Raw genomic sequence first — 16,605 nt, 5'->3', positions numbered from 1 at the left:
ACCCTTCAAAATGTACTCTTTCAGTTCTTTCTAAACTCACTGGTGTTGATTTCACAGGTGCTAAACCAAGGTAGTATATCTCATGTACGACCTTGGACATGGTCATGGAGAGGACAATTACCACAGTTGCTGGTTAAAGGATTCACTCTGTTCATGCTCTCTTAATGAACTATTCTGTCAGATACTGTTCTTCTGTCTCTCACATTTAACAGAAACAACATATAGAATCATAGAATACTTAGAGTTGGAAAGGACTTCAAGATCAGACAGTTTCAACACCCCTGCCATGGACACCAACCCTTCTCCAGTCCCAGTAGCTTACAGTGTTCCAATACCTCTTAGGCAGTTTGTCCTGCACCCCAGACTCCTTTTGCACCCGTTAGCAGAGGCACTGTATGCTACTAAAAAGTCTCTTTAACAATACTCTGTCTTCATGTCCATCGTATCTTTTAATTCTTGACCTTTTTCTGAAGAATGTTACAGAAGAGACATCAAAAACTTAATCTGGAAGTAAAAACCAAACAGTTTGATTTCCAGTAAACTTCACTACTTGTGTTCAAACAGATTCTTTTCAGACACATACCTCTCCCCCTCCCAATATAAGTTCTTTTATCTAATAGGATAATTAACTGGGACCCTAAGTACTCTTCCTGTTGTTAGGGTCATTCCTGTTAAGAATTGCAAGACTATCACCTAAGGCTCTGTCTCACAAAAGAGCTGTCTCTAGCTGTAAAGACTAGAGGAAAGCAGTTCACGGAAGTGTTCAAGAAGTCCTAGGTATCATTTCTACAGAATCCCCATGAAAAATCCCAGCAGGCTTCCTGGACACTTGATTTGAAACAGTTGCGTTGATTCAAATGGAGGTCTCTTCTTCAAAGGAGATGACCAGTTCCACTGAAGTGATAAGCAGAAGAGAAAAAAAGGAGACACAAATTCACCCTTCCAGAAGTTACGTTGCCTAGAAGAAATCTGCCATCTTTATGTCTGTGCAAGAAAGCTGCAGGCAAGTTCTTCAACAATTTCAATTCTTTCCTCATGAAAGCTATTTTAAAAAAATTGGTCCAAGTAAATCTTAGCAATATTCCACGTATCAGCAAAACAATGTCTTCCCAGGTCAACCAGAAACAAAGATACTACATTAAATTAAATACACTGGAAAGTTATTTTAGGTAGAAAATTATACCACAAAAGTATACAAGCATCAGTAAAGGATAAACCACACAGACAAAAATTCCAGGCCTAAAGAAGAAACACTGTATGAGGACTACACCTACGAAGAATGAGAACTGTGACATGTTGATTTATCACAATGCATACTGGGAGGGATAGAAGCATGGTACTGTTGCTTTTCTAATTGTCAAAACAAGATACAACAGCCAGGAATTTTTTTTTTTTTGACTAGCCAGACAGGAATCTACAGAAGCATAAAACCTCTTGAAATTGTCCAGAACACCATGCAAGACTTGCTTCACTGTCAGTTTACTATTCTGCAAAGTGTTTAAACTCTGTACCTCTGCAAAGCTTTAATAACAAATATTATGTATGACTTCAAAAATCAGAAATAAAATATAAATGGAAAAACTTGTTCAAAAGAAGGAACAGCTAAATGTAAAATATCTCTACAGGTAGCCTAAAGGCGGTGTAAAAACATCATACAGCCTTCTGAGAACAACGACATGCCAGACATGAGTAAAAGGAGTCTAAAAGAAGATAAAAACGAATGTATCATACAAAATAAAAAGAAAGGGGGGGGGGGGGGCGAGGCAGAGAAGTCCCAGAAATTTTATTTAAATGCAGAAAGTAAGCCTCAAATCTGGCAGGTTGCACAGAAAAAATAAGCCTGTCCAAAAATCAGAGAGACTGATCCAAAAACAAAACAATTTTTTTGCGAGCAGGAAGCCTCACACAAACGCCTGCAGAACTAGAAGATGACAAATACAAAACTGAAGATTTCAGGCTCATTCTATTACTTTCCATTGCCACTCCTTGGCTAAAGGCCTCAAATTCATTACATATTCACTTACTCATGGAGAAAATCTGCAGAATTTACAGATTATTCTGATATTCTTGTAAAACTCCAAAGACTTAAAACCAAAATACAAGTCTTGGTATTGACAGAGTCCTTGCTAAACTCAAACTTTCAAAGTTTGACTGACAAAGTAAAAGCTGATTTTGTCTCTATCTTGAAGTCTAACAAGGAGAAAATTCAAAGCATGATTTGAACTACTTTGGTTTGATTTGGTGTGGTGATTTCAATCATGTCAGCCACGTCAAATGTTGAAATAAATTGTAAACAGCTTCCCTCACAACTACCTACCATTAACAGGCATTTTATTTGTGCCCTTTAAATTGCAAAGATTACTCTGGACAACTGTTTTCATCATGAAATAGAAGATACGTCCTCCCCAAGAAAGAGAGGTACATCCTAAAAATTAAGGTAAAATCAGTTTACAGATACCACACACAGACCATTCTCAACTGTAAAAATGCATACAGTCACGAGAGACCATAGCCCTAGGCTCATGTATATTATTCAAGGGCCAAAGCACTGCTCTATGCTTAGTATTAGTATTTGAGGCAAATTAAGTCCTGTTTGGATAGGTTTTAACATCCTGCAATTACAATTCTCAGTTGCAATGAAAATACAATACAAATCAGAATTATTAATAGGTGGTCAATTCTTCTGTATAATGATGTCTTTCTCCCCTGCTCAGTCTCACTCTTGTCTTTGATAATATTCTGTAATCTGTATTTGCTCCCCAAAAGATGAACTAATGATGACAGACTACACAGGACCTTTCCTTTTGGTCATGACTGAGGAAAAAGTAAAATACATCATACAGATGCACTAAAAAAGAAGTCCTCATGTTCCACAAGCTCCAGTTCATGTTCTTATTATTTCCTCTTAATGTGCTAAGAGCTTCACAAAATCTTTGTCAAAATCAATCAAGATTGGTAAATCAGACATTCAACTATTGCATACAAACTTACACAAAGCCTCTCTGGCATAATAGCAGAAGGGGAAAAAAGTCCAAGCTATATATATCTGAACCAACCCTTAGAAATCTGCCTCCCTTTACTGCCTGCTAAGGTTGTTCTGAAGAAGTACAGAAATAATTAGTCATTAACATACAATCAATTAATCACCTATATAACTCAAAGTGTTCAAAATAGATTACACCTTTATTTAAAACAATTAACTAATACTAACATTATGGTAAGAACGCATGACAATATATCAGTAAAATACTGCAGAATATCCATGTATTATATCATTATAAAGTAATAATAAAGTAACAACATATTATTACATGTATAAAGTAATTTATATTAATATATTATGTATTATACATTTAGACTATATTAGTATATTAATATATATTAATAAACATTCAAGCAGTAAGACATTGGTTTTTATTTTGCAAACCAACATACCCAAAATGCTAAGTGATTCTTGTTGCAGCATGTTCCTTACACAAGTTTATGAATACTAGCAGATTTATCTTGTACTTTTACTGCTAACTGAGAGGGATAACTTAGGTAACACAGGTGATACAGAATTATTCCTTGGTAAATTTCAAATAAGGGCAGGGCTCAGATATCCTTGCTTTCTGCAAACTAGTTTGTTACTACATACACAATCTATCAACATGTAAATAAAGCCTGAATTCTTAGGCATGAAGAAAATTCAATGCAATAAGATTCCACTTGAAAAATGGACTTAAATTCACCACTTTAGAACAAGATACTTGTCTTGATACTATGGGGAACCTCATGGTACATGTTACAGTACCCACAATATCTGAAGTTACCATCTTCAGATTTGAAACATAACTATCAGTTTATTTGGATTAAGAAAGGATTACCCTATAGATTTCCAGAGAAGATGATTTTTTATTAGTCACCATGTGCTTGCTTTTGACAATATAAAACATATTTTGATTTTAATACTTTAATAAATGGGAAAAACTCTTGAAAGAATCCATGCAGACAACAGTTTTAAATAACATTATCAATAGACATTTGAACTTCATGTTAACTGAGATCTGGACAGTTCTGCTTGTAGAAGGAAATGAAGACCACCTCTGATTCACTGAATGCCAGACAAATATTGGATGTGTTACAATTAAAATCTTCATCTCTCTAGACCGGCTTCCATTTCTTAATCTCTTCTGACTACCAAGTTAGTAATTCAAGCTACCTACTCAATTTCTTCTTACTTTACATTTGAAGTTTGGTTGGTTCGGAGTTTGGTGGGTTTTGGTTTTGGGGGCTTTTCTTGCTTTGCCTACAAAACAAGTTTATATGACTGCTCTACAATACAAGGCTATCATAATGCACTGAGATTATCTAACAAAATTCAACTGTACACAGAATACTCTATTACTCCATATTTAAAAACCATCCACAAAACAGATTTTCATTTACCTGCATGATTTGCCAGGCTAATGTCTTCCCTATTTCCCATGATTGCCTTTTTTTTTTAAATACAAAATACTGAACTGCACATGATCATAGAGACAGAGTCATCTATGTGTCCCTTCCAACTAACCATGTTCTGCACTGTAAATCTTCCTACAGATAAACCAATTTGCCTTTCTGATAAAGAAACCTACACTAATACTCAAATAGTCCAATTCATTTTGAGCAATACACTTCCAGAACAATGATACTATTCACTGAATAAATATGGGACATGCCAACATTAAACCAATCATTTCTGAAGTAAAGAAATTCCACTTTAGTTTCAGTTTGATTTTAAAATCAGTTTCACTCCTAAGCACCCATAAACCCCACTCTTCTGCAAGGATGGAAGTGGCAGACAGGATTCATTTGCTTTTAGTTCTTTCATGTCAGAAAATGATAATGTTAAAAGGAATGAGGAAAATTAGTGAGAAGGAGGAGGAAGGTTACAGTCTCACTCAAGAAGACTGCCGATGAAGCCTGGTCACCTGTTCATACACACGAAGGCAATCACACAGCTTACTGACAGTAAGCTATCACATGATTTCTGCAGAAAACAATACAGAACTGTACGGAAGTTTTAAAATTAAATAGAAAAAAAAAAAAGGGAAGATACTCAAGTGAGTTCAGCCACATGAAAACTCACAATTTCCACATCCCACATTTTACTTATCAGAAGCTGTAATACCCACAGAAATATTTTATTCTTTAAAAATTCAATTAGCCAGTTCAGAGACTGACCCAAATTGTCAGAGATGACTAATACTCAGTGAGACCTAAGGGTTCCAAATTATCTCAAAAAATTACTAAAACCAGACTTTTCAGCTTTCAACAGAATTGAACATAAATTTATGAATATAAATGTGTTAATATATAGCATATAAAGGAATATAAATAAAAACATACTCTGATCAATTTGAATCACAGATAATACATGAAACCTTACCATTTCCTCTAGGAATCTCACAAAATGTAAAAACTCCGACTCACAGCTAAGTCTGAACACCATAAAAAAACATGCACTGTTAATTCTACGACTCAGAAAGCTGTGAAATCAAAGTATGACATTAATTTTAATGTAGTGACTAGCAGACAAAAAACAACAATAACAAACATACTTTATATGATATGCAGAAGATTTTATGAGTTGGCCAAACAAATCTTACCCCAGCAGAATTTTAGCATGAACCTCTTTGTTAGTCCTTGAGATTTCTCTCAAAGAGGTAATTTCTGCATCAAACCAAAATCCTCTTTCTTCTGGAGTCTCAACATTGTAGTTAACCATCACCACATCACCCACTTTCAGTTCACTCCACTTCAGAATGGTTCTTGCTCGGGGTCGAAGATTACTGGTGTCCATTTCTACAATGCCATTCTCTGGGTACCTTGAAAAGTAAAATCAACAATAGTAATGATTAGGACTTCTATAACAGTAAGCAGCAATTCACAGGTAATATTTTTCAAAAGTATAAATTTTTAAATGTGCTTTGGGCATATAAATAACATGGTTTAAATATCTGACCGTGTATCCTTTTGTCAATGTATTTACAATCTAAACACAGACCAGGAATTTGACTAATCTCAGATGGAAAAAAGCCTCCATGAGCTTTCTCACTCTCAAAGAAAGAATCATATAAATCTGTAAATTTACAAACACTGGATAACTTTCCTATTAGAATGTGATACAGCTCAAGGTTTTGGCACACACACTACCCCAGTTTGCTCCACGTAAAGTCAGTATTACAATTAAAATGACTGAGTAACAAAGATTAAAACTAGGCTTTTCAACCAGGCACATTTTAAAGGATAATGAGTAACTTCTGAAAACCTCCAATTCCTTTCCAAGTCGAGATTCATTTAGCAGAATTAACATAGGGGTATTCAACAACACAACTAAAATCCCAGTGTAAGAAAGAAAGCCTTTAAGATTTGAAATGTTAACTTTTCAGTTTAACACCACTGCCTTCTTAAATCCTCTGTATAATGCAATTCTTCAATGATAGCAGAGCCAGTATAGTTTGCATGTGCTGGAGAAACAGCATGGTATGATGAAAATACTACTTACGGGGTGGGGGGAAGGCTGGCCTGTTGCAAGAAGTAAAAAGAAAGACGATAGAGTAAAACAGGGAACTTCCTTTCTGATACTGTGTATAAGCAAATACAGAATCTTTCAGCTAGTACTAGATGAGGTCACAGTAAAAACACAACAGAGAAAATGAAAATAAGTCTACTGCCTAAAACCAAGTGCTATTGAAAGTATTAATTCCTTCTTCTTAAACATTGCTGAGGATTATACATCTTAAATTACACCTCCATCATGTAATTACTGGTACTTTAGCTAGAGCACATACATTTTATATTTAGTATACCCTTACCAGACAGCACTGTTCAATCGTAATGGCAAAACTGTACTCTTACTAGGACAAGTACAGCTCTGTCACTTTCCAACATGCCTCCCTGCAATCAAGGAGATCATTTTGAGGTCTTAGGTAGTAAGTTTAAACATGTGGTTTACCCAAAGAAATACTAAACCCACTGCTATTAACAGCATGAGGCTCTGAGTTTATAACCTGAAATCAGGAAGTCTACTCCTAAACAGTGACTGAAAGCCCACCGATGCAACTGCAGACATTTTAAACAAGTTATTTTTGCTTTGCTTTATGCCTTCTATTAAATCTAACATACCAGTTTGCTAATATAGATAAGGCAGTTCAGGGCTAGACCTAGCATTCTATCTCCAGGCATTTCTTTGTCATTAATCATGCAGATATCTAGAGAGTGCCTTAAATTTTTACCAAGATTTTTGTTTGCTTAAAGAAACATGAACGTGGCTGCATTACATAAACCAATGGCCAAGCAAAAAACCCCATATCCTTAATTGCTTACAAGAGTGATGTCCAAAGAGTGTTTTCCCCCAACATTTTCAGACCAAAATTATAAAAATCTGCATGACAGGAAATATATCATACAAAGACAGGTACTTGGGATTGAGCCATTATCCAAATGGCAGTCTCATATGATGTAACTCCCTACAGTTCCTAAATTTTACTTGGTTTTGTTTCTATTTTGAGTGTGCTGCAAAGCTAACTTTTATGTTTTTACCTTTATGTGGTGCAGCTTTCCCTGAAAAGAACCATTATATAATTCCACTATAATTATTAATGTTTGTAACTGTAAAATCCACAAAACCCATATGACAGATGTACCTACGGGTGACAAGACAATGCAAAAAGCAACTACAGAGATACTATCTATTTTATTGAGTGCCTGAATAACCACATTGTGCTATAGTACAACATGCTACTGAAATCTTCTGGCAGCCATGTTTGAGCTACTAGTCAGTCAATTCCAATCATCTTACAATATACCCTTCCTAAAGTTTGGAGAAGACAGCAACTAGCACACAGTAAATGAAAACTCTGTTTACCTGAATTCTGAAACAAAAATAGTCCTTAAATATCAGGAAATTATAGATAAAAAAGACAATTTATATATACAGTGAAATAATCAAGTCAGAAGTACATATGGGATCAGCAGGATTTTAAAAATAACCAATACACATTTAAGAAGTTCCAGTGTGACTCACAGCAGTTCATATTCACAGAAACTTAACTCTAACTATGATGACTAAATGACTAAATTAAAAAAAAAACTAAATTAATCTAATGACTAAAATGCCTTCAGGTTCTTTTTTTCCTGTGAGAACGTCAGACAAATATATTTTTTACTTACTTATTAAAAAATATTTGTTTTCTCAAATTCAGATTTCTGTCCTCTTTCCCACCCATTTACTACTTAGAACAGAATCTTTCCTACTGTACTGCTGAAGAACTTCAAAGATTGTCATTGTTTACAATGACCCCACCTCTGTCCCTGGAAATATCTGTTGAAAGAACCCAAACAAAGACAACTGCTTATCAGCATGACTAGAACAAGAACAAGATGACTTACAGGAAGACACACACAAAATACTCATTTACAAACAGATGAAACTAACTGCTTTTCAAAGAAAGAAAAGGCAGATTCTTCACTGAGTTTTTCCTCCTATTGGCTGGCCAGAAACTTTAGCTAGGAAGCTTTGGAAGAAAAAAGACAGCTTACAAACAGGTAAGATTTCCCATATCCAAATTCAACTTCCTTTTGCATCATGTCCCAGACACTGAATGTGTTGCTGCTGTGCCTTCACACATCAAAATATTCTTTTACGGACCTTGGTGAACACTAGAAGATATTTAACCATTCACATTTGTCTGCAACTGGCACCCCAGTCAAAACAGCAGAAACAGCATTTGTCACAAACTTCTGAGTTCAGCTCAAAATTGCACAGTCACACTATATGTGTTAAGTACAGTACCACTATTCCTCAGTATACTAAGTAATAAACAATCAGTATTTCCACTTGTGTCCTCAAACATATAGAATGCTACAATTTACATAAGCATGGAAAAAACACACCCACATTAGAAAACACTACCTCCAAGTTTGTTTCCCAAAGCTTAACACACTATTTGTAAAAATGCCACATTAACTTAAAACCTAGTTTCTTAAATATGCAAAAGTAAATACAGTATCACAAAATGGGAATACATGGACTGAGGTACATAAACCAAAACATAACGAGAACAAGTATGATCTTTTAACAAGCTTCAAGAATGAAGCGAAAAACCCATTCTAGCAAGCTATAACAAAGGACTACTGTTAGACATCAATGTTTACTGGAAGTTTTTTCTTATTTATGCTAAGGCACATGAAAACCAACAAGGTGCTTGGTGACTGCCAGCACGGCTTCACTAAGGGGAAATCCTGCCTAACCAATTTGGTGGCCTTCTATGATGGGGCTACAGAACTGATGGACAGGGGTAGAGCAGTTGACATCATCTACCTGGACTTGCGCAAAGCGTTCAACACTGTCTACACGACATCCTTGTCTCTACTAGTTGCTAAGCCACTGGCCATCATATACGAAAAATCATGGCAGTGAGGTGAAGTTCCCGATGACTGGAAGAAGGGAAATATAACCCCCATTTTCAAGAAGGGGAAAATGGATGACCCGGGGAATTACAGACCAGTCAGTCTCACCTCTGTGCCTGGCAAAATCTTGGAGCAGATTCTCCTGGAAGGCATGCTAAGGCATATGAAAAACAACAAGGTGCTTGGTGACAGCCAGCATGGCTTCACTAAGGGGAAATCCTGCCTGACCAATTTGGTGGCCTTCTATGATGGGGCTACGGAACTGATGGACAGGGGCACAGCAGTTGACGTCATCTACCTGGACTTGTGGCAAAGCATCCGACACTGTCCCACATGACATCCTTGTCTCTAAATTGGAGAGACATCAATTTGATGGGTGGAACACTCGGTGGATAAGGAACTGGCTGGATGGCCGCACGCAAAGAGTTGTGGTCAATGGCTCGATGTCCAGCTGGAGACCAGTAACGAGTGGTGTCCCTCAGGGACCGGTGTTGGGACCGGTCTTGTTCAACGTCTTTGTCAGTGACACGGACAGTGGGATTGAGTGCACCCTCAGCAAGTTTGCCGATGACACCAAGCTGTGTGGTTCGGTTGATACACTGGAGGGAAGGGATGTCATCCAGAGGGACCTCGACACGCTTGTGAGGTGGGCTGATGCCAACCTTATGAAGTTTAACCATGCCAAGTGCAAGGTCCTACACCTGGGTCAGAGCAATGCCAGGCACAGCTACAGGTTGAGCAGAGAAGAGATTCAGAGCAGCCCTGCAGAGAAGGACTCGGGGGTGTTGGTCGATGAAAAAATGAACATGAACCGGCACTGCGTGCTCGCAGCCCAGAAAGCCAACCGTATCCTGGGCTGCATCAAAAGGAGCGTGACCAGCAGGTCAACGGAGGTGATCCTGCCCCTCTACTCTGCTCTCGTGAGACCTCACTTCGAGTATTGTGTGCAGTTCTGGTGTCCTCAATATCAAAAGGACATGGAACTTTTGGAACAAGTCCAGAGGAGGGCCACAAGGATGATCAGGGGACTGGAGCACCTCCCGTATGAAGATAGGCTGAGAAAGTTGGGGCTGTTCAGCCTGGAGAAGAGAAGGCTGCGTGGAGACCTCATAGCAGCCTTCCAGTATCTGAAGGGGGCCTATAAGGATGCTGACAAAACACTATTCATCAGGGACTGTAGTGATAGGACAAGGGGTAATGGGTTCAAACTTAAACAGGGGAAGTTTAGATTGGATATAAGGAAGAAATTCTTTACTGAGAGGGTGGTGAGGCACTGGAATGGGTTGCCCAGGGAGGTTGTGAATGCTCCATCCTTGGTGGTGTTCAAGGCTAGGTTAGATGAGGCCTTGGGTGGCATGGTTTAGTGTGGGTTGTCCCTGCCCATGGCAGGGGGGTTGGAACTAGATGATCTTAAGGTCCTTTCCAACCCTAACTATTCTATGATTCTAAGTTGCTTTTAAAATCCTAAAATTACCCTCAAGAGAAAACAGAAATACTTTCACAGCAGTGGTCTAATAAGACTAGTGTAAAGTTTGGTATAGTTGAAATGAAGATTATATGACACAATTCAACCTTAAAACTTTAAACAATTGTGCACATTTTCTTGGTTTTCCATGTTTCTCATGACAAGTGGCACCTAATATTAAAAAACCCAGACACCCTAACAGTAAACATAGTCATAAAAGTTTAATGAATACTACCCATAAGTCTCATGTTTATCATTAAGCTGTATTTTCCAGTAATCGAATTTTCCCCTGTAGTATTTCAAACTGTAAATACTAACACTAGCATAGCAAAGGTTTCTTAAGATTTCCTATCTGTGCAGACAGTTTCCATAGCAAAGGATTAGCCATGAAGTAAAAATTCCAGTGTTTCTTGGCTATGATCAGTATCTGCTCATTCTAAAATGCTCAAATAATAAAAAACATATTAGCTCTATGTCAGAATATACACAAATCTGCTCAATTTACTGAGAATTTGCAACAATTTACTGAGAACTTGCAACATACCCTTTAACACTTTTCCCAGCTGTTACCAGAACAACTGGAACTAGAAAGACAAAATTCTTGAAACAAAAGTCAAGAGTTCCCCATCCCCTCTCCATACAACTATGGTAAGGAATGTGAGTGCAGATGTGCGATTTTTCAGACTGTTATTTTTCCAGTATAAATAAAATGACAGTATAATTTATTTTACTAAACAACCAACTTGGAAAGAGTCATACAATATACACCCAGAACTGAAGAACAGAAAGGCACAAAAAAAAGGAGAAAGAGCAAGGGATGAACTCACAAAGGAGGCAAATCTAAGAAAGTAAACCTGAATAAAAACTACCTCAGCTCCCTCACAATTTGCTACCTGAGTAAATAATAATTTTGCTGTAGTATTTTGAGAAGGCAAATGAAATTATATTTGAAGGGCATCTAAGCCACAATTATGAATGACAAGAAAAAAAAAGTCACTGGGATGATACAGCTGTTTGTTCACACTTTCAAAAGACCAGTAGGTCTGTTAATTTGTTATTAGAAGAAAAAAAAAGTGTTGTATTTTAAAAAACAGACTGGAAGGAATAATGAATATCTATAAAGATAAAAATCAGCTACATGGAACATAAACAAGATCTTGAAAACCTTAACTGACAACTAACACTTAAAAAATTAAGCACTATAAACACTGAGAAATAGCATTAATAGCCTGTTAGAAAAATCTGGCTTCCCTAGTGATTTTAGCATTGAGGATTAAGAAAAATTAACTTCTAGACCTACAATATTGCACTGTGTGGACAACAGGGATACTCTGAGAGAAGACAAACTAGTAACAGTATCAAAACAGAAGTTCAGAAGCTCTAAGAAATATATGTAAGTTTGAATTTTTAATACAAAACTGTTGCATAGTGAGTCCAAATACTACAAATGTAATAAAACCAGGTTTACCTCACTGGCTAGCACGCAGGATGACAAGTGGCATTGCAATCACTGAATTACTTATTTTTTTAAGAACCTATCCTCAGGTGTTCAATCCTGTAACTGCAAGAACACTTACAGCTACTTGAATTCAAGTAAGACGTAGAGTGTTCAGTCACATTCTCAGTAAATACTCCATTTTTTTCAGCCAGGTATCAGTTTCAAAGGAAAAACAAGTTAAAACGAGTTGACATTTCAGTTGTTCTCTAAAACAACTACTAGAACAGCAGTGCTTCCCTCTCTTCATTTCATAAGCTTTCTGAAGATGTACAAGAAACACCTGGATTTTTTCAAACTGTTTCCTTTACAGTTTGCAGAAAGTGTCTACCATCTTTAGAAATCCAAGCCATAGACCTAGTGCCAGCTGTCAAAACCCTGAAGATTAATACATGCAAACACTCTGAGATTATAAAACACAGTCACAAAATCTGCTGCAAATGGGACAAGCAATCAACTTCTTGAAATTAAGAGCAGTAGTGCGCAGCCTACTCTCCCAAGATACTTTTGATTTTGAATTAATATGCCTGGACAGTCATATTGTAAGTGGCACTCTTTCTAATGAAAACAAAGAATGAAGCCACATCCTTGGTCTAGCAGGTCTGCTATTGTTTCAGCATTGCCTATTAATCCCTGAGAAAGTTCTGAACGACTAAACAAACTCATCACTGATAACAGAAACCAGAAAACAACATTTTGCATCTAAGAGAGGTGCTCCAAGTTGTCATTCATACCATTTACAAAAATTGTATGTTATTGATAGAAAGTTAGGGGAAAAAAAAAAAAATCTTGTTTTCCTTAGGTAAAGATTGTCCTAGGAGAAGATTCTACTGGGCAGACAACACCCTTCTTATTCCTCTTCGAATGTGGTCAACATGAACAGAATAGGCGCCATAATGAAGCTATGGCCTGTGGCTCATAACATTTCTTCATGTTTCTAGCTACTAACTTACCATACTTCAAAACAAATCACTCTCCAGTCTCCTCACTTCATCTGCTGAGACTACTCCCAGGAATTTGACAGCATACACCCTCCCCATATGCACAATTTTATGTGCCTTTTTTTTTTTTTAATAAAGAAAAAAGTCAAATATTTCAGTTAAACACGTTTTCAAGTAGTATTTGAGGAATACATTGTGTGCAAGGGAGTGTATTGGTATTTATTCACAGAAGACAGAACTGTTCACATCACATGCTTTCACTAACACTGCCCAAAGCAGCTACCTCTCAAAGAAGGAGTGATTTTTGCCCTTGTTCTACCCTCACTATGCAGCCACTGGCCAAATTAATTTGACTGGATCAGTGACATAAACCCCTGTAATATTCACTGAGTGAACATTAGGTATTAAATACACAAAGAAGCAAGAACACTTCACTATGCAGCCACACAACCACTGAATTCAGTGCAACTTCACTATTAGATGTGCACAGTTGCGAAGTAAGGTAAGAAGAAGCAGCAGTGGCCACCTGACCTGAAAATGGCCCATAATGTCTTTTAGTGTCCAAAATCAATTTATCAACAGTGCCACCTATATGAACTCTCAGATACATTCTCTTAAATCCCAGCCTCGTAAGGATAATGGCTACAGCAGGACAGAGCACTGCAGAGTGACAGACTGTGTCTAACAAAATGCCTTACAGTTTTTTTGTCTCCTTCCCTTATTAAAAGGGGGATCAGTAACATCTTTAGCCTTCATTGGGAACTGTTTCTCCTCACAACACTTAACAGGTGAACTTCTCTTACTGTCTGTAACTCTGCTTAGTCCCAAATAACAGATGTATAAGAAAAAGGTTTAAGTAAAAAAAAAGAAGCAATCCTGACAATAAGAACTACCCTGGTATTTAAAGGTACTTCTCCTCCTGTCCTGAAAGACTTCTCAAAGTTCCTACAATGTGAAATAAGACAGAATAAATATTTTCTGTCTAAGCAGGATGAGATCTGAAGAATGAACCAAAAAAAAAAGTTTTCCAGGTACTATCCCTCCCAACTTTTTTCCTCCTAAACTGTTTTTTTAATCTTGCATTGCTCCTACAAGTTGCCAAAGTTCTTATTTTTGTGGCTCTTTCAGCTAGCAGGAGCCACCTATGTCCCTTACATGACTCAAACACTTCAGAAGCAGAAGCAAGTAAGCTTAAAACGGTAAAAAAGACAGCAAATCTTACAAATGCTTCTCAGGCAGATGCAGAAACTGAAATGAAAATGCAGGAGTATCGAGTTGATGGGCCAATGTATTTTAACAGTGTCCAACAGCCAGCCTTCCATCTCAAAATAAAAGCTACCACTAACAGAAAGGTACAACTGAATAGGTTCAATTTACACTCAAGAACACAGGAGCCAACAGGTGTCCCAGATGACTGAGATCAGTCCCCTGTAATGGCAAGCTACCATATGCACTCATCTTTTTCTGGACTCCCCCTGCAATGCAAGGGTCTAAAATTAATGTGGCTTTTTCCATAATAATTTTTATTTTTACAGCATTATACACAACTTATGGAAGACTAACTGGTTGATGAGACGCATCCTGACTGAGCCTTACAGTTATGGTAATGGCATATCCTTACATTCTTCTACCTTCAAAGCAGGTTGGGGTAAGGAATGGCTTAAATGGTTCTACAAAGTTCAGCACAGTCATTTTTTTCTTGAGGACCACAGTAATATTTGATAAAAGTATATACAGTACATCAACAACACTGTTTAGATACAACAGCACCAGCAACTTAAGGAACAGAACCAGTAAGAATGGACATCTTATTAGATACTGAGGAAAACTAATGCTGTTCTTAATACTTCATGCTGAAGAATGAAATGGCCTAACCACCAACAATTTTATTTCTTAGAAATGTATTACTCACGTTTATTCTATAAATAAAACTGCCTCTGTAACAGGCACAGATTTGTAAACATTCTCTTCTTGCCATTCCTCCCACCACGTATTTTTGGCACAGGGAGTGCACACAAATGCATGACTAGGACCAACTACATAACAGATCTCTCCACAAGAAACAAGGGTCAGCACACTCACAAGTGTGAATGCCATATTTGAGATCATGCCTGTCCTGCCAGCACATACGCAACCACGTTCACCCATTCAAAGTTGAATGTTTTGTCTGCACAAAACAGCCGTTGATTCTACTGAACTTCAAAACTCCAACATCATACAGGCTTTAGGATAGATAAATGATGAATATGCACATAGAAACAGTAACTCAGAGAAACTAGTTGCTCTTCAATACCCCTCCTAACTACCTACACATCAGTTTACGGGCACAGTCAGTAGCTTCCCACACCCACAGTTTAGACAGACTGGCTTTGCAATTTCTTCATTACACAGTAACGTTTGTAGAACTGTATCCAAGCACAGCATAGTTTCTAAACAAAAGTAATAGGTAGTAATATTTTATAGACATCCAGAATGGTGGCATTCTTTAATAATGTCACAGTTGAAAGTATATTGCAATTTAATCTCTGCCTTAGCAGTCTCGCAACAGATCTTCAAATTACCAACATTCACTGAGACCATCTCCAATATTGCTGTATCCTTTGATCTTCCATCTAGTAGCACAAAGAAACATAAGGGCCATCTGAAGCAAGCTTAATGATGCCTATTCCATTCAACTTATGAAAAGCTATAAGAAAACTAACGTTACAACCAAAATCAGAAGTAGGTTGAAACTGAAGTCAAAACATAAACTAGTTCCCAAAATAAATCTTATGGAATCTTATTTAACTTACCTAATAGTTAAACGACGCTTCTGATGACCCCTCTTGCTAAAGTGTCTGGTCTCCTAGAATAAATGACCACAAAGAGCATACTTTGTGATCCATCATACAGGTATTAGCTCAAGGTTTAATCTGAACTTTTCTGTTGACCAATTTAAAACCTGAAAGGGGTATCATCAGCCAAACAAAATGGCCCTGGAAAAAAATGTTACCCTTACTTGAGTATACTAAATCTATACTTGCATACAGGCAGGCATACTGACACTTCCCAGGCTACAGAAGCATCCAGCCATCCTATGACTACCACTGAGAGCCTGCTTAAGTGGAAGGCCTTCATTACAGATTACTTAAACAGGAAAAGGAAGGAAAAGACAGCACTTGTTTGTAAGTCTATGTCTTTCCACTACTTCAGGAAGGAGCTAACCATTAAGACAGAGTGAGAGAACTGTCTCCCTGAAAATAACCTGCCTGTATCCAGTGCTGTACAAG

The 16,605-nt window shown here is 37.3% G+C and overlaps 1 protein-coding gene across 1 annotated transcript in view; it reads right to left on the bottom strand.

The window, feature by feature from the left end:
* UHRF2 (ubiquitin like with PHD and ring finger domains 2) overlaps positions 1–16,605 on the bottom strand; it is a 99,772-nt gene that overhangs the window by 50,034 nt on the left and 33,133 nt on the right. Inside the window, exon 4 of the mRNA XM_080638096.1 lies at positions 5,631–5,849. Within this exon, the coding sequence (XP_080494222.1) occupies positions 5,631–5,849 (219 nt within the window). The remainder of the gene's footprint in view (positions 1–5,630; positions 5,850–16,605) is intronic.

Source organism: Psittacula echo (assembly GCF_963264785.1).
Source record: "Psittacula echo genome assembly, chromosome: Z".
Lineage (NCBI taxonomy): Eukaryota > Metazoa > Chordata > Aves > Psittaciformes > Psittacidae > Psittacula > Psittacula echo.
The sequence above is the reverse complement of the archived record's forward strand: the minus strand, read 5'-3'. Positions and strand labels throughout refer to the sequence as shown.